Genomic DNA, 19,657 nt, shown 5'->3' with positions numbered 1-19,657 from the left:
TGCACATATCTTATTTTGAAGTAAAAAAACAAAATGGGAACAAATACAATCACACCGCCGCAAGTGGGCCTGAGGACCCCTGGCTTAAGCCCAGGAGTTGGAGGTTGCAGTGAGCTGTGATGCTGCGGCACTCTACCCAGGGCAACAGCTTGAGACTCTGTCTCAAAAAAAAGGAGGGTGGGGGTATTACATTTGAACCATAGGTGAGTTTTGGAGAGAATCGACATCTCTACAATATGGAGGATTCTGATTCATGAACATTCTGACAGAGAAGAGATGGAAGAATGACACTTAACCCTGATCATATCTAGAGCTGCTGCTCCCAAGTTTCACAAGAGAAGGCACACTATGCTTTCACAGCTCTGAAAGCAGATCAGCTAATAGTTCTACCAGATACACCAAGTGTGGTTTTTGCTTTTTAATTGTGGTAAGACACACATGACATAACATTTACTGACTATATCATTTTTTTTTTAGAGACAGTCTCACTTTATCACCCTCAGTAGAGTGCCGTGGCGCATATCACAATAATGCTAATTCTTTAATTTTTGTAGCCATGAAGTCTTGCTATTTTACCCAGGCTGATCTTAAACTCCTGACCTCAAAAAATCATCCTTCTTCAGCCTCCCTAAATGCTAGGATTATAAGTAATAAGCCACCATACCAAGCCAAAAATATATATACATATATATAGATGTGTGTGTGTATATATATATATATTTTTTTTTTTTTTTTTTTTTTTTTTTTTGAGACAGAACCTCAAGCTGTTGCCCTGGGTAGTGTCGTGATCTCACAGCTCACAGCAACCTTCAACTCCTGGGCTTAAGCAATTCTCATGCTTCAACCTCCCAAGTAGCTGGGGCTACAGGCGCCCACCACAACGCCCGGCTATTTTTTGGTTGTAGTTGTCATTGTTGTTTGGCAGGCCTGGGCTGGATTTGAACCCGCCAGCTCTGGTGTATGTGGCTGGCACCTTAGCTGCTTGAGCTACAGGTGCTGAGCCATATATATATATATATATGTTTCAATGTATATATTTGAAACAAAGTCTCAAGCTGTCGCCCTGGGCAACAGCAACCTCCAACTCTTGGGCTGGAGCAATCCTCTTGCCTCAGTTTTTCTATTTTTAGTAGAGACAAGGTCTTGCTTTTTGCTCAGGCTGGTGTTCAACTCATGAGCTCAAGCAATCTACCCGCCTTGACCTCCCAACCTGAGCTACCCCACCCAGCCCAGCCAAAAATATTTTTTAAAAGCTTTGAACTACTTATTTTTTTAAAACATCATTCTTAATTTTGTTGCTGTTTAGATTTAGCCCAGAATCTCATGGTTGATAATAAACTTCTCTAACAATCAATTATGCAATGTAATACCGTGAGCGATTAAATTAAGTTCTTATTACTCTTTTGCAATATCTTTTGTAATAATGTCAAGAGTTCTTTCATCAAAGATTTGTCTCAATGCTTGTCAGGGGAGTGGATGTTCCATTGGGGATGCATCAAGTGTGAAAGAGCAGTCCATGTTGCTAACGTGTATGTTTGGAAATAGGCAGTTGTGGGGAAGGGTATCTTGCTTTTAAATCCACAGCACACTAAAGTCAGGCATGAACTAGTGAACCCTGAACCAGTTGTTTTTAAAGATTCTGACTAGCTGGGTGCAATGGCTCTGCCTGTAATCCTAGCACTCTGGGAGGCCGAGATAAGTGGATTGCTTGAGCTCAGGAGTTTGAGACCAACCTGACCAAGAGGGAAACCACATCTCTAAAAATAGCCAGGTGTTGGGCAGGTGCCTGTACTCCTAGCTACTCAGGAGGCTTAGGCAAGAGGATTACTTGAGCCCAAGAGTTTGCGGTTACTGTGAGCTATTGAGCTATGACATCGTGCCACTCTACCAAGGGTAACAAAATGAGACTGTCTCCAAAAAAAAGCTTCTTAATAATGGGCAGGGATCCTTTTACCCTTTAGTGACAAGGGGCCTGAGCTGAGAAGCACTATACTGACCATCTCTAATGCACGGATTTATTTATTTATTTTTTTTTGTAGAGACAGAGTCTCACTTTATGGCCCTCGGTAGAGTGCCGTGGCCTCACACAGCTCACAGCAACCTCCAACTCCTGGGCTTAAGCGATTCTCTTGCCTCAGCCTCCCCAGTAGCTGGGACTACAGGCGCCCGCCACAACGCCCAGCTATTTTTTGGTTGCAGTTCAGCCGAGGCCGGGTTTGAACCCGCCACCCTTGGTATATGGGGCCGGTGCCTTACCGACTGAGCCACAGGCGCCGCCCGCACGGATTTATTTTTGATAGATCTGTTAATTAAGGTTTGATTGTGATCAGGGAAAGACATTGTCAAGAATAAAAGCTAGTCTTTTATTTTTTGTTGTTGTTGCAGTTTTTGGCTGTGGCCGGGTTTGAACCCCTCCGGTATATGTGGCTGGCACCCTTCCCACTGAGCCACAAGCGCCACCCTCAAGAATAAGAATAAAACCAAATTATCAGATATACATTCTAACTTTTGGAAATCTACCCTCTTTTGCTAAATATTTAACAGCTATCTTTTAATTAGGGCACATCTAAAGCACATTCCTTGTTGCAGTGAGGACTGTGAAGTTATAAGAGGGATATCTCCTGCCCTCAGATTTGTCTCATGTTGTAAGCAAGACATCATCCAGATAACTATAATTCAGTGTTTTAAAAAATGATAAGATTTATGAAACTTTTATGGAAATTGAGACAGAATATAAGTTTGGGGGCTCAGCAAATCTGCCCTTCTGGCTTTATGCACAACATGCCCACTTGTTGAAAACCTATTCTGATTTAGAACCCTTCCATATCCTCCTCCAGTGAATCATTCTAGGGTTGACACATTTACTCTCAGGATATATGCTAGTTTTTTTGTATATTGAAATACTTGCTGCAATTTGGCAATTCAGCTGTAATTTTCAGAGCAATGCTATTTTCAAATACAGCTCAAGTGGAAAATAATCAACTACTGCAAATGTCCATTTTACTTTAAGTATTTAGTAGGAAATATCTTAAGATATTTTTGCATTATTTTTAACAATAACAATAAAACATGCTATGTGGTGCTTTGCTTTTCTTATAATAGTACTTTGATGGTTATGTGTAACTGTATATGATTTAAAATTTGAATAGCTTTCTATGAAGAAAAACCTTTTTTTTTTTCATTTTTTTTTTATTTTTTAGAGACAGAGTCTCACTTTGTCGCCATGGGTGGAGTGCTGTGGCGTCACAGCTCACAGCAACCTCCAGCTCTTGGGCTAGGCGATTCTCTTGCCTCAGCCTCCCGAGTAGCTGAGACTACAGGCGCCTGCCACAACACCCAGCTAAGAAAATTTTAATCAGCTTAATAATTTCATTTCCTAAATGAAAAAGTCCAATTTATTAGTTACTATAGAGACTTTTTTTTTTTGCAGTTTTTGGCCAGGGGCTGGGTTTGAACCTGCCACCTCCAGTATATGGGTCTTTGAGCCACAGGCACTACCCATAGAGACTTTTTTAACTGCACTGAAAGCAAAGTGATCATGTGTTTCAACCTTTGTGTTAAATCATCTTGCCAGGATATGCCTATTTGTGGAGAGCATTAGCTGATCATTAACTGGGTTTAATTGCAGTCAATTCCTGAGACTCCCTGGAGTGTTATCTTAGTGAGTTGAAGATTAGCTGACTTAGAGGCAGGGCAGGGAAGAACAGGAGTTTCTTTTCCTACTATTACCTCTCTAGGTTTAAAGAGAAAAGTGTCCTTTTACCTTTTTTAATATTTTCTATCACTCTTGTAATTCATAGGGATATCTGTGTTTGCCCTACATGGCACTGCAGCAGCATCATCTTCTCTCTGATGTCACTGTCCGGGGATTTGTTGCTGGAGCTACTAACATCCTTTTTCGACAACAGAAACACCTCAGTGATGCTATTGTGGAAGTACGTTTATGTGTGAGTGTGTGTACTTGGCTCTGCTAGTCCCCCGCTTTTTTTTTTTTTTTTTACTTTCTTAAATGTAATTATGAAGATACTAATACATAATACTAATCATGATGTGTCGAGGATGGTATAAGTGTAACTGGTCTAATTCTCATACCAGCCTGGTAGATAATACTATTACTGTGCACATTTTACACCAGCAGAGGCTAAGGAACAGAGAGACTAGTGACTTGTACAATATCAAGCAGTCAGTAAGTGGGGGAGCCAGGATTCCAACCTGGGCAATATGGGCCTACCATGACCTCACAATTTGTTTGTTTGTTTTTGAGACAGAGTCTCACTATGTCACCCTTGGTAGAGTGCTGTGCTGTCATAGCTCACAGCAACCTCAAACTCTGGAGCTTAAGTGATTCTCTTGCCTCAGCCTCCCAAGTAGCTGAGGTTGGGTGACTGCCACAATGCCCGGCTTTTTTTTTTTTTTTTTGGTTGTTGTTGTCATTGTTTGGCTGGCCCAGGCTGGATTCAAACCCGCCACCTCCAGTGTATGTGGCTGGAGCCCTAGCTACTGAGCTACAGGCATTGAGCCGCAATTTGTTAAAATATATTTATTGTTTGAATGATTTCAGTCTTTTGGCCTGTTAATGTGCTTCTCATATCAAGAAGAAGGAAGCTAGGAATAAATATTAGACATCTTATCAGTATATAAGAAATTTAAATCATTTGCTGAATTTTACAATTGAAATAATTCTTTTGGGCAGTGCCTGTGACTCAGTGGGTAGAGCGCTAGCACCATATAGTGAGTATGGTGAGTTTGAACACAGCCCTAGCCAAACTGCAACAACACCACCAAAAAATAGACGGGCGTTGTGCCAGGCGCTACCAGCACAGTTGTCCCAGCTACCCAGGAGGCTAAGGCAAGAGAATCACCTAAGCCCAGGAGTTGGAGGTTGCTGTGAGCTGTGATGCCATAGCACTGTACCCAGGGTGACACAGTGAGACTCTGTCTCAAAAAAAAAGAAATAAAAAAAGAAATACTTTTTTTTCCTTTTGTTCAAGAGGTGTGCCATACACCATTTCCCCCATCTCCCTCATGAAATAATTCTTTTTAAAGAGAAAAAAAGAAGTGTCAGCCATGCCAAGGTTTTTGTAGTTTTGACAGAAAGTACCAAAATGTCATACTTCTTGGGAAAACAGTTATAATATAATGAAAAATCCAGCATTCAAAACTATTATAATTCTAATTATGAAGAAGAAAAAATATTTATACTTTTTCTTGTATAAAATATACAAGGGATTGCTTCAACATTATTGGTTACATACATTCTAGTTCTGAAGTTGGTCAGTGGGTTCATGGGTATTTGTTTCATTATTAAATACTTTAAAACTAACCGAAAAGTTAGGTAATTTTTTTTTAATCAGGTAATACATAACAATATTTTAAAGTACCTCCATACTCAAAGGGAAACATTTTAAGGAATTTTACTTGTTTAAATTTGATTATTACTTGTAGTAAAATAAAGGTGATTTTTACTGTTCATATATTTCTGTGTTTTCCAAAACATTTGCAGTCTACATGAATTACTTTTGTAATTCAAAATTATATATTTATGTATATATTTTAAAAGCAGAAAATAAGTATTTTTTAAGTAGAAAAAGTCTTCAAAGTAAAAACCTCTGTTTTTCTTAGACTTGCCTTTTGAAAATGGTATTATTCGTATCTTTCATTTCCAGCTCCAACTTTCCTGTAGTTACTCTTTAAAGTGTGGCATGGATATCTGCGTGAATGCCCAGACTCTGACTTATACCTGGGTACCCTCTAGGTAGAAGAAGCTCTGATCCAGATCCATGATCCAGAACTCAGGAAGCTGCTTAACCCAACTACTGCAGACCTAAGGTTCGCAGATTACCTAGTGAGGCACGTGACTGAGAACCGGGATGACGTCTTCCTGGATGGCACGGGCTGGGAGGGAGGTGATGAATGGATCCGAGCCCAGTTTGCAGTCTACATCCATGCCCTGCTTGCTGCCACACTGCAGTTAGGTAAGGAACCACAGAAAGCACACAGCCACATTTTTTGTCGTAATTTTTCATTTTGTGACATTTGTGAGGTTTTGAATTGCGCAAGAAATACATATTCTTTATACGAAAATTACCAGTTGCTCCCTCATACAGAGATGATAACCCTTCTTAATATCTTGAGTACTTTATGTCCTTCCAGATCTTTTTCTGTGCCTATGTTTTAGATTTTGGTTTTATAGCATTTTGGGTAGTTCTTTTATAAAAATGGATCTCCTTATACATCTTTTCTGAAACTTTTTCTTTATAAAAGAACATGAATACATCAACATAACATGAATATCACTTTTACATGGTTGATTAGTATTTCATTGTATGGAAGGATATTTGAGTATTTGGCAGCTATTTATAAATACTGCTTACATATTTTTAAGATATATAAAGGGAGAAAAGAAATATAAAACATAGAAATCATTAAAAATGACATTTTAAATGAATAAACCTTCAAATTTAAATTCAAATTTATATCCTATTATAAGAAATGTTATCATTCCTAGTAAATGGTTAAAATGGGGCAAATAAACATGTTCTCATTCCTATATTAAACCTGTCTCATTCCCCGTAGGAAAAAAACATATAAAAAGTGAAAATGGAGTCTGCAATGAACTTTCCACCTTCAACATTGGGCAGTTATTGGTGGAGTTGTTGTTAAAAGTGTGTTGAGCTTGTGTTTTTCCTTTTTGCAATTATCTGTAACCACTGTGTTTTTAATTGTGATGAAGTACACATAGCATAAAATTTACCTTCTTTGAACTATTTTTAAATGTATAGCTCCACAGAGGAATTAAATACAGTCACATTGTTGTGGTTACTTGATTTTACAAATCAACACCACCACCACCACCTCCCAGGTTAGTCCTTCACATAGTGTATATGGAGTTTTAAACCCTGGCTTCAAGCATGTTGATTTTTAAAAGAATGGCTAAGGAGGGCGGCGCCTGTGGCTCAGTCGGTAAGGCGCCGGCCCCATATACCGAGGGTGGCGGGTTCAAACCCGGCCCCAGCCAAACTGCAACCAAAAAATAGCCGGGCGTTGTGGCGGGCGCCTGTAGTCCCAGCTACTCGGGAGGCTGAGGCAAGAGAATCACTTAAGCCCAGGAATTGGAGGTTGCTGTGAGCTGTGTGAGGCCACGGCACTCTACTGAGGGCCATAAAGTGAGACTCTGTCTCTACAAAAAAATAAAAATAAAAAAAAAAAAATGGCTAAGGAACAAGTTCTCATTTGTTAATGGGATTTTTTTTTAATGTCTGCCCCTGCTGCAAATGTAGAAGCTGAAATGCTAAAATTAAATCCTCCAACCCAGAACCATTCAGTAATCTAGAAAGAAAACCCCAATCACCACTGTCATGCAGCTTCATGAATTATTAATTTACCTTTTTAAAATACTTGCCCAGGAGGCTGTGTGTACTAAATAATAATAGTAGCTTTTTTTTTTTTAATATTTAAAATGTATAGGGACCTGTTCTGAGCCCTTTACATCTCATACTTCATTTCATTCTCACAAGAATCCTAGCAGTTGATACCATGTCAGCCCCATTTTATAGAAGAGAAATTACTGGCTCATGCCAGTAATCCTAGCATTCTGGGAGTCTGAGGCAGAAGAATTGATTGAGATCAGAAGTTTGAAATCAGCCTGAGCAAAAGTGAGACCCTGTCTCTACAAAAAAAATAGAAAAATAAGCCTAGCATAGGGGTACACACCTGTAGCACCAGGTACTGTGAGAGGCTGAGGCAGAAGGGTTACTTGAGCCCAGGAGTTTAGATTGCATTGAGCTGTGATGATGCCATTGTGCTAGAGCTGGGAGGACAGAGCAAATGCTCTCCCATTAAAAAAAAAAAAAAAAGAAATTAGACTGGCTTGGCACCTATAGCTCAGCGGCTAGGGCACCAGCCACATACATCAGAGCTGGAGGGTTTGAACCCAGCCTGGGCCTGCTAAACAACAATGACAACTACGACCAAAAAATAGCCAGGTGTTGTGGTGGGCACCTGTAGTCCCAGCTACTTGGGAAGCTGAGACAAGAGAATTGCTTAAGCCCAAGAGTTTGAGGTTGCTATGAGCTCTGACACTATGGCACTCTACCGAGGGCGACATAATGAGACTCTGTCTCCAAAAAAAAAAAAAAGAAAGAAATTAGACTGACACACAGAAAGGTTAAATAGCTCACCCATCCATCTGAAAACCTGCTGAAGTGAGATTTAATCCCAAACAGTCTGGTTGAATCCCACATTCTTAACAAGGTCAAAAGAGGAAATTCAGCCCAATGAACTGCTTAAAGAGTATGTTCTTAGAACTGCTTTGTGTTGCATATAGAACTGTATCTCCTCTTCTTATTTTTACATCAACAAAAGTTAATTATGTTTCACCTTCAAACAAAAAATAAGCAATTAATATATGAAGCAATAGTCTTCACATCAGTTTTCAAACCATTTCTATGCTTGCAAGTGGAGGAAACACTCTGCATAGAAGCTTTCTCATGATTTTGATAAAGCTGAAAACTTCTATGCATTGATAGTCAAATGCTGAGAAATTTAAGAATGAGACACCAAGTAGTGAAACGGAGTCCAAAGACAAGAAAATATTTGCTAATGGAACTAATTCATGTATTCATAATATTCTTTGTAGAAATATGACATTTGTGAAAAGATAGAAATCCTAATTGCCTACTCCATATGTATAAACCATTATGTTTATTCACTCTCAAGCCTATAGTTTTTGTTTATTAAATAATGCTATCCTCATTTATGGTAAGGAGCACATGGAAATATTTTGGAGTTGTAAGGAACCTTGGAAAATATCTGGCTCAACCCTCTTATTTTCCAGTTAGAAAAATGAAGTTCTGAGTGATTAAGTGACTTGCCAAAGGCCACATAGCTTCTTAACAGGATTTCTGGAACTAGACCCAAGTTTCCTGACATCTGGTAGGCTATCTCCCCAACAAAACGGGAGGGTGGGGGGATAAAGCCATTCCTTTACCCTTTTTGGTTGTTAATCTTCACATCCCTGAATGGCTACAGTCCACTCAACTTCTTTCAAATATTTACTCAACAGATAATGAAAAGATATTATCGGACTATGGGACAACTTTTGTTACAGCATGGAAGAATACTCACAACTACAGGGTGTGGAACAGCAACAAGCATCCAGCACTTGCAGAAATAAATCCAAAGTAAGTATATCCTCTGAAGATTGTTTGTACATAGAATGGTTAGTATAATGTGTGCTTACTACAATTATATTTTAACTTTGGTATTGTGAGTATCTTCAAGAATCTCCTTAAGAAGCGTATACACGTAAAAAGGCAAATGGCTCCCAAATATAGGGAAGCAACTTAAAAAGTTCCATATTCAAACCTCTTAGATAAAAGCACGAGGCATTAGGGAAAGGGGCTAATTTTTCTCCAGCTCTCACTTTGAGTCAGAGAGGAAGTTCTGGGCATGTAGTGATGCTCAGTATGTCGTCGTTCTGCTCCTCTGTCCCTGGAGCTTTACTTTAGCACAATATTCAAACAGTGTAGACACCTGGAAGGAAGTACCACGACTTAAACCTTGGAAGTTCTTGTAGAACATGAAGTATGAAAAACCAATTAAAGTTACTAGCTAGACTCCTAAACAAATGGGTTAGAACTAGTTTTCATGTCAGATTCTAAAATTAAACACAATTTAATACCTGCAACAGGCTCGGTGCCCATAGCTCAGTGGTTAGGACACCAGCCACGTACACCAGGGCTGGCGGGTTCAAACCCAGCCCAAGCCTGCTAAAAAAAAAACAATGACAACTACAATGAAAAAATAGCCAGATGTTATGGCGGGTGCCTGTAGACCCAGCTACTTGGGAGGCTGAGGCAAGAGAATTGCTTAAGCCCAAGAGTTTAAGGTTGCTGTGATGCCATGGCACTCTACCGAGGGCAACATAGTGAGACTGTCTCAATAAAAAACAAAAAATACCTGCTACAATACTGAATAGTGACTAGATGAAGGCGTTATCCCACGTGGGTATAAAAGACATGCTGTGGATTGGAGCCATTATGAAACAATAGCATCTGTATCTGAATGAAACAGAGCAGTGTCTAAGGAGATGTAATTTGTACGTTCTAGGAAATTGATTTCTAAATTAACAGAATAAAATTTTTTTTAATAATACATGCATACACTTGTATTTTAAACTTTTACTTCTTGGTGGAAAACAGACAAAAGACAACTTTGTACTGACTATTTGATCTAAGTGGTGCTAGAAAGGGTACCTCCCTCCCATACACACACACACACAATCCAAATATCTAAGCCTTAGCTACTCAGGGAGATATCTACATGAATGAGGTATGGTACACAAGGGTTTGGGTAACGTGTCTGTTAAGCTTTATGTCACCTAGCAAGAAAAATGACCAGGTTCAACACCAATTTTGGTCACTTTAATCCTCATACTTGGCCATAGCAAAAACCTGTATTGCCATTCGAATGTAGCAAAAACAGAATTAAAAGGCAGAACCATTTTAATAGTATTAAATGAAAGGGCTAGAGTTCAAAGTACTCGCCCTCACTACAAAGCCCATACTTTGAAGAGTGCTGAAGGGAAACATATGTGAGCTCCTTTGGGAGGTGGCACTCACAGGGCAGTGCTCGGAAGGCAGGTCTGCCTTAACTGTTGGTGGTCCAGCCGTTGGGGCCATCCCAGGTACACACTCTGAACTGGGCAGCCTGGTCAAATCTTTGTCACTGCATCTGGTGCTTATAACTTGAACCAGCTCTGTAGATTTTAGTGTTAAGTCCATAACAACCTTAACTAAAATGAATTTTTAAGGATTATAAATTAGTGCTTAGAAAAGTGTGTGAAGGCTCGGTGCCTTAGCTGTTTCAGCTACAGCCACATACACCAGAGCTGGCAGGTTCAAATCCAGCGCGGGCCTGCCAAACAACAATGACGACTACAACCAAAAAGTAGCCAGGCGTTGTGGCAGGCGCCTGTAGTCCCAGCTACTTGGGAGGCCAAGGCAAGAGAATCACTTAAGCCCAGGAGTTGGAGGTTGCTGTGAGCTGTGATGCCATGGTACTACCCAGGACAACAGCTTGAGGCTCTATCTCAAAAAAAAAAAAAAAAAGTGTATGAAGAAATTTAAGCTATTTAGGTTGAAAGACTGTTAACTGAAATATATAGGTAAAGAGATGATGCAGATATGCTGATATAAAGGCCATGGGAAAACTTCCCCTTCACCCTCTGAAGATTTGCTGAAATATAAACTGAGAAAATGTAGACTAATGTAGGAGAAATGGCATCCACATTTATTAAAGTACACCAAGGAGAACCACAGAGTGATTAACCTCATAAGGTAACAGCCCTCAGAAAGAATAGATGTACTAATACACACCCACATAAGAGAAAAAGTCAAATCAATTCAGGTGGGAGAGAGTAAGGAGGAGAAAAGGTGTGCTCCCACTTAATGGGCACAATGTTAGGGTGTATAGCACCCTTCTTGGGGGCAGAACACAATTAAAAGAGAGACTCTACCTAATAAATGCAAACATTGTAACCTATTTCTTTGTACTCTCAAATTAACTTGAAGTTTAAAAAAAAAGAAAGAAAGAAATAGATGGTAAATGTTTCTTTCAGAGCTTTAAAAAGGTGTTAGGCTCTTTCTTATATCCAAACAAGGGAGGACCTCAGAGAAAGCCTGGCTGTATCAAAGCAATTTTTTCTACAAGTGCAAATCCCTTCCAACAAACAACTTTTCAGCTATTCTTATATACAGCGCCCTTCTAAATAGCCACTTTAAAATATATCTGAGATATATTTTGGGGTGAAATATTTTGGCTTCCTTCAGTAGCCAGCAGACTTTCAACATTTTCATCAAATTCAAATTAAGAATTTATAGACATGAGTTGTTATCAGAAGGTGCTCATTTAGAAATATTTCAGACTAGGGCCAGGTGTGTGGCTCATGCCTGTAATCCTAGAACTCTGGGAGGATGAGAAGAATGGATTGCCCGAGCCCACAGGTTTGAGACCAGCCAGAGCCAGACCCCCACCTCTAAAAATAGCTGGGTGTTGTGGCGGGCACCTGTAGTCCCAGCTACTTTGGAGGATGAGGCAAGAGAATCACTTAAGCCCAGGAGTTGGAGGTTGCTGTGAGCTGTGATGCCATGGCACTCTACCGAGGGCTACAAAGTGAGACTCCGTCTCAAAAAATCATAATAATAATAAATAAATAAAATAGAAATACTTCAAACTAGTAATAATTTTTGAGATCTGTGAAACCCTTTCTTCATCTCCTAAAGATCAGGAGGGCAGCACTCTAACTTAAAAAGCAGTAGGTATGTTTCATCCCTAAATACAGCCATTTCAGGAACACGGAATGATTAAGTGATCTGTTAATATTTTCAACCTTATGATTCATAAATCCAGAAAAAGAAGTATAACATATGCTTGCTATGGCCTGAAGAGTAGTTTGTTATCATTTTAAAAAATACTAATAGTATTTTTATAGGTAACTACAGATTTCACTAAGGTCACTTTCTTTGTTAGACCTTGACAAAGAGACCCCTGTTAGGAGAGTTTAGGTATTTATTGACCCCATCTCTTAATGTAGTACCATTGCCTGATTTTTTTAAATATACTTTTTTCTTTCTGTATAACAGAAATAAAGAAGTAAGAATAATAGATGTTGGTTCGGCACCCGTAGCACAGTGGTTATGGCGCCAGCCACATGCACCGAAGTTGGCGGCTTCAAACCTGGCTGGGCCTGCTAAACAACAACGACAACTGCAACAAAAAGTAGCCAGGTGTTGTGGCAGGTGCCTTGTAGTCCCAGCTACTGGGAAGCTGAGGCAAGAGAATTGCTTAAGCCCAAGAGTTTGAGGTTGCTGTGAGCTGTGATGCCATGGCACTCCTACTGAGGGTGACATAGTGAGAGTCTGTCTCAAAAAAAAAAAAGAAGAAATGTTATTATAAAAATAATAGCACTGCCATTTTTAAGACCTGCTTTTTGTACTCCTAACAAAGTATAGATTTTGCTGATCCATCCACAAATCTTTGACTAGTACCACATATTATGAGATATAAAGTGGACCAAGGTCTCGCTCTGGCTCAAGCTGGTCTCAAACTGTGAGCTCAGGCAATCTACCCTCATCCTCCCAGGGTACTGGGATTATAGGTGTGAGCCATGGCGCCTGGCCCCTAGGGAGCTATTAAAAAATGTTGATACTTGGGTCCCACTATGGACCAAGTAAATTACATCAGAATAGCATTAACAAAACCTCTGGGGACACACACACAAACACAACACACAGACACACACCTGTTTTCCGAGTGAAGAAACTAAAGCTCAGAGGGGTTAAGTAATTTCTTTGGCTCTCATAGGTATAAGTGGGGAGCTGTGATCAAAGTTTCCAAATTTACCACCCAACTGTGTTACTGCTGAGAGGTTTACTTATGTTTTCTTGTGATAAATCTTTTGTACATTTTTATTAGTGAAATACTCCTAGTTTAAGCTCAAACTTTGTTTTACAGCCATCCATTTCAAGGCCAGTACTCAGTATCAGACATGAAGTTAAGATTCTCACAGTAAGTACTTAAAGAAAATACTGGAAAATGCTTATGTCTGAATTTATGCCATGTTTTATTGCTAATTGGGAATTGTTTTTCTCTACTTGATAGACTTTTGCTTCAAATAGTAACCAAATATGTGCATAACATTCTCCAGCTCAGCAGTGTGTATGTTTCAAAGTGAAAACACTGCTGTTCCACAAAGAATGGTGTGAACTAATAACAGGATTTGCCATTTTCATTTTGGTGAAGTACTTTTAGCAAACTGTGATTATCACGGCGATTTAATCATACATCCTCATGTCTTCACACGTTTTTATCCATCTACATGTTCCTCTTATACATTCTGAAATTGGACCTACTTAAAAGATTAATAAACTAATTCATAACAAATAATAATTTAATTTCTTTTCTCAGTAATTCCAATTTCGGATGGTTGTAGAGTAGTTATTGTGTGTATATGTCTGTATGTGTGCCTGTGTGAGATCTTAAAAAATTATACTTAATACTTCTTTCTTAGTTCTGTTCAGAACAGTGAACGTGGCAAAAAAATTGGAAACGTCATGGTCACAACCAGCCGGAATGTTGTACAAACAGGAAAAGCTGTTGGTAAGGCATGCCTTTAGGCAGGAACAGATTGGAATCATAACACATCTATTTTCTCTCATTATGTTAATTGATAAAAACATAAAATTGTCGAGAGCTTTGTATCGCCCTGGGTAGAGTGCTGTGGCATCACAGCTCACAGCAACCTCCAACTCCTGGGCTTAAAGCGATTCTCTTGCCTAAGCCTCCCAAGTAGCTGGGACTACAGGTGCCTGCCACAATGCCCGGCTATTTTTTGGTTGTAGTTATCATTGTTGTTTGGCAGGTCCAGGCTGGATTCAAACCCGCCAGCTCTGGTGTATGTGGCTGGCGCCCCAGCCCCTTGAGCTACAGGCGCTGAGCCATGAGAAGATTTTTAAAGTTTTATCTTACTCATTTAAAAAATTCTTATAGTACTTTATAATATCAAAAAGTTCAGCAAACTTTACTATATCTAATGAAAAGTGACAAGTTTCTCATGAGGTCACTGTTCTGTTACCAGGATTCAGGCTTCATTAGATTTCTTCCCCCATTCCCTGTGCTTCCCACAGATTTTTATAAATGGTAGAGACTCAGAGCTGCCACTACTAAGGTAGTATTACACAAGAAAGAAAACCAAAAGAAGGAAGGAAACCAACAGAATTATGTATTTTATTGGTTTTTGTTTTTTTGAAAAGATTCTTTGGAAGACTTATTACCAAAATTGATGCAGTAAGAAATAGAAAACCTGAATAATTCTGTATCAAAGAAATTAATTTCAAAACTAAAAACCTTGCTTAGCAACATAGTGAGACCCTGTCTTTATTTAAAAAAGAATGTTTTTAATCAGCTTGGTGTTGTGGGCCTGAAGTCCCAGCTACTCGGGAGGCTGAGGCAGGAGGATTGCTTGAGTGCAAGAGTTGGAGGTTACTGTGAGCTATGATGAAGCCATGGCATTCTACCTAGGATGACAGAGTGATACTCTGTCTCAAAAAAACAAAAGAAAGACAAACATGTTTTATTGCAAAGGAATTGATTTATTTCTACATAATATTATGTATTCACCTTATTTTGAATTCTTATTATTTTTTTTTTTTAGTAGAGACAGAGTCTCACTGTACTGCCCTCAGGTAGAGTGCCATGGCGTCACACAGCTCACAGCAACCTCTAACTCTTGGGCTTACGCGATTCTCTTGCCTCAGCCTCCCGAGCAGCTGGGACTACAGGCGCCCACCACAACGCCCGGCTATTTTTTTGTTGCAGTTTGCCCGGGGCTGGGTTTGAATCCGCCACCCTCGGCATATGGGGCCGGCGCCCTACTCACTGAGCCACAGGAGCCGCCCTGAATTCTTATTTTTAATAGAAAAATATACTTTATTATGGACACATGAGGCAGATTTTTAAATTTTAGTGCTGCTGTTGATGACAGTTAAATTCAAAGGCCAAGTCTCTTTCACACTCCCTTGTCCAACAATAGTGGGAGTATATGATTCAACTGAAATTTCACTTTAACATCAAAACATTATTAAAACAAAATAAATCTGAGGCAGATAAAGCTCTATATGTCTTCGTTCAGTATAACTTAGTTTTAGATGACAAAAGCAAATCTCCCTAAAACAGCCTACCTACTCCCTTTATTTATTATCAACTTGGTATTTGAAGTACAGAGAGAAGTTTGACTTTTTAAACTCTGATACACAACCAGTTTGCTAGCACTGTTTATGTTAAAGAAACATTTTGATGAATACTTTCAGAATGCTTAGGAGAGTAGGGTCCCACCCCAAGAAATTGTCCAATTTTCTGTAAGACATTCCCATGGAAAGGGATTGTTTTTTTTTTGTTGTTGTTTTTGTAGAGACAGAGTCTCACTTTATGGCCCTCGGTAGAGTGCCATGGCATCACACAGCTCACAGCAACCTCCAACTCCTGGACTTAAGCGATTCTCTTGCCTGAGTCTTCCAAGTAGCTGGAACTACAGGCGCTCCCCACAATGCCCAGCTATTTTTTGGTTGCAGTTCAGCCTGGGCCGGGTTTGAACCCGCCACCCTCGGTATATGGGGCCGGCGCCCCACCAACTGAGCCACAGGCGCCGCCCGGAAAGGGATTGTTTTGAAACTAGAAATTAAAATGGTATTTTTGTAACTATTAATATATTGGTGTGTTCTGATTAATTAACATGAATTAATTAGTGTTGGCCTTTCACTATCCCTTAAGAAGTTAAGACTTTTTCTTTTGTTTCTCCCCTCCCTTCCATCCAGGCCAGTCAGTTGGGGGAGCCTTTTCCAGTGCAAAGACAGCTATGTCTTCATGGCTTTCTACTTTCACCACTTCCACTCCGCAGAGTCTCACCGAGCCCCCTGATGGGAAGCCTTGAGCCAGGCGTCAGAGGCTGCTGTTGCTTTCTTCCATTTAGTGTCCCCTATCTGTCTGCTGCTCCCAGACTGTTCTTCACCACCGCAGGTCCACAGCAGGGGACCATATGTCAAACTGTTTACATGGACGGTTGCCCTCTGTCTAAATGAATGTCACAGGATGCTGAAAAGATGAAATCACAACCATAGCAGGGATAGCTTTCCAGGTTGCGGTTTAAATTGACTACTTTTATTACAGTCTGAGCCTGATTAAAACACACAGTAAACCTTCTAATGAATTTTGATTTCTGATATTGTACATTTGTTGACTTTAGAAAGGTTTTTACTTATGTAAATTTTGTTCTCTTTTGCTGTTTGAATATCAAGATGGTCGTTATAATTTATATTTGCTAAAATTAAGTTATATTACTATTTTAATTTTTCTGAAGTTGGCCTTAAAATATGCTTATAAAGCTAATAGGCCAAACAGTCCAGCCTGTGCTTTTTTGCTGAGTTATGTAAAATTTGTTGTTTTTTACCCAGAAAATACTTATCAATTCACTTCCTCCCAGAAACATGAAAGTCAGAAGTGGTAGTTCTAAGAACTGGCTGTTTTGTTTTGTGCTTTTAATCTCCCCAAATTTCTAAAAATACCTTGAAGTGTCAAGGGTGTTAACCGTGCACTCCTCCCCTTCTGCATTGTGCACATGGTGTGCGCAGTGGTTACCTATACTGGTGGTAGGACAGTTTGCTGAGACTGTGTGGGGAAATACTTTCAAAGCCCTATGTGTTTGTCAACTCTAGTCATGTTGTGGTCTTTTACAGCATTTTTTATTTAATCTAGAATTTGTGCCTTCTGTTTCTTTTGAACAGTTGTCTTCCAGGTGTTTGCAGACCTGTAGGTTTTCTCTTATTCTTCATAAAGCTTTTCAAGGCACTTGCCCTTCCTCCTTCCCTGACTGGAAATCCTCCTGTAATCAGTCCCTACCCCCTTCTAAAAATATTTATAGAAGAAAATCAAGATGATTCATAAATATTAAATAGAAATCTCATGTTAGCTCATATTCAGCAAAGCAAGAGGCAGGAGAAAAACATTGCATGACATCAGTCATCTGTTTCATAAAAAATGTCTGGTTTGATGTTAGACACGTGCATGTGTGCCTTCTACTGAAGATCTGTACACAGCTGGGCCTCATGTGTTTGCTATGCTCAGCTCTCATAGACTTCTAGGGGACCTTGGGTGGGTGTTCTCAGGGAGTACTTATGGGGAACAGACTGTCTTTTCACTTGGAAAATATTTTGTGAATATAATCTCCATATAATGTATATATTGAGGAAATAGGAGCCTAAGAAAAACACTGATTGTATTTGATTTATTCTCTATCAAATGTTTATTTAAGAAATAAATTCCTGGCCAGGTGTGGTGGCTCACACCTGTAATCCTACCACTCTGGTAGGCTGAGGCCGGTAGATTGCTTGAGCTCAGGAATTTAAGACCCAGCCTGAGTAAGAGCAAGACCTCATCTTTACTAAAAATAGAAAAACTAGCTGGGAGTTACGGCAGTTGCCTATAGTCCCAGCTACTTGGGAGACTGAGGCAGGAGGATCACCTGAGCCCAAGAGATTGAGGTTGCTGTCCATGAGCTGTGATGCTATGGCATTCTACCAGGATGACAGAGTGGTACTCTGTCTCCAAAAAAAAAAAAAAGAAGTAAATTCCCCTAAGGTATGTGAAATGAACACAGGGATATAATCTAAATGTCCCTAAGTTTTCCAATTTGTGTTTCAATTTGGGTCCATTTAAGAATATTAAGTCAATAATTCAGTGATGATAAATTGAAGGTGCTTAATGTGAGAACTCTGCTGATTCCATTCCTGCCAAGAAAGTTAATTTCAGGAAATATTATTTAAAGAGAAGTAATACCAAACAAAACAAACCTTGAAAAGTACTTTGATCAGTGTCGCACTGAGACTATAAAGTCATTCAACATCTTGTTGTTTCATGAGGCCACATCATTATTTGGGGTATGATGGTGCTCAGTTGTTTCTTCTCACCTGCCAAAAGTTCACTGCTAGGACCTAGGAGGCCTGTGAGGGACCAGCAGACAAGATACTGGTTTATCCTTCAATTTATATAGTGAGGTAAGCTCCCACTCTCACTGTTCAATAGCAATCCAATCCATACTTTGGAATCCAATGAAATAAAAATAGTTACATGAAATTTTACTTTGCTTCAGTTATCACTCTTTCCCCATTTGAGTGTGTGCTTTTAACTTTCTACTAATGTTTCTAATAAAGAGTTTGACCCTTAAAGTGGTTACTTAACTGGCTTTCAGCATAAAATAATATCTCAGAAGACAGAACTTTGGTCATAGAGATGGTCAAAAGACCATACGCATACTTCTTCAGGTTCTGAGAAGTAGAGTTTTCAAGGACCCTGAGTCATGATTGGTAGGGGACCCTAAGCAGCCAGCACAGTTGAAGGTGGGAACCCTCGTCCTGTGAGCCTCTGTACTTCCGGCCCCATCTGAGTGACTAACTTAGAAGTAGTAGCCTACCCCCAAACACTCACTGGCTCTGTGAGTCTTAGGAGCCACCAACAGGCCATCTTCCGACACATCACTGGTGTGTGTGTTTGCATGTTTGCCCCAGTGTTTGCAAAGGCTTTTGTGTATAAGAGCTATTTGCAACTAGGCCTGAGGGACCAGGGTCAGCCAGACTTTTTCAGGTGTGCCAGGCACACAGACTACATCTATACTATAGATTCTGTAGCTTGGTGGTGGTTTCACTGCTGTGTAGGTGACTTAAAGGAATTTAGAAAATGTCCCTGGTATGCTTTAGTTTCTCCTGGGCACTGTAATAATGACATAGGTAAGGAAGAGACAGTTAAAGCTACTGGTAGTGGGCTAGATGAATAGGAAAAGTTGCTAGTCAAAAGAAGGCTTAGAATGTTTCGTGCAGGTTATTTGGCTCACATGACCTCTATGAATAGTCTGTCCCCAAATCCACTAATAATTCACTAGTCCCCAAGCCCTACAATTCTCATCTACTTTTGTGTGAAGAAACACAACAGCAAACCAGAGGATATGACATGACTTGTTCAACTTCATCTTGCTTTTCAAGTTCTATAGTAAGTATCCGAAGTTTTTTAGAATAATTTCCTTTGGAAAACCAAGGAGAAAGCAAATTAG

The 19,657-nt window shown here is 39.6% G+C and overlaps 1 protein-coding gene across 5 annotated transcripts in view; it reads left to right on the top strand.

Annotated features, from left to right (window-relative positions):
• The window catches only part of AVL9 (AVL9 cell migration associated), a 60,165-nt gene extending 43,407 nt beyond the window's left edge, over window positions 1-16,758 (top strand). For 2 of the 5 annotated variants that reach the window (XM_053553562.1, XM_053553564.1), the window contains 6 exons: window positions 3,801-3,947; window positions 5,756-5,975; window positions 9,065-9,182; window positions 13,516-13,569; window positions 14,072-14,160; window positions 16,374-16,758. In XM_053553562.1, the coding sequence (XP_053409537.1) occupies window positions 3,801-3,947; window positions 5,756-5,975; window positions 9,065-9,182; window positions 13,516-13,569; window positions 14,072-14,160; window positions 16,374-16,489 (744 nt within the window). In that variant the 3' untranslated portion in view covers window positions 16,490-16,758. Of the gene's footprint in view, window positions 1-3,800; window positions 3,948-5,755; window positions 5,976-8,836; window positions 8,935-9,064; window positions 9,183-13,515; window positions 13,570-14,071; window positions 14,161-16,373 lie in introns of those variants that run through there. The other 3 variants (XM_053553563.1, XM_053553565.1, XR_008372885.1) reach the window with 3 other exon arrangements.
• The last annotated feature ends 2,899 nt before the right edge of the window (window positions 16,759-19,657 follow it).

This window comes from Nycticebus coucang, chromosome 11 (assembly GCF_027406575.1).
Source record: "Nycticebus coucang isolate mNycCou1 chromosome 11, mNycCou1.pri, whole genome shotgun sequence".
Classification (NCBI taxonomy): domain Eukaryota; kingdom Metazoa; phylum Chordata; class Mammalia; order Primates; family Lorisidae; genus Nycticebus; species Nycticebus coucang.
This window is presented reverse-complemented; position numbering and strand designations above follow the sequence as displayed.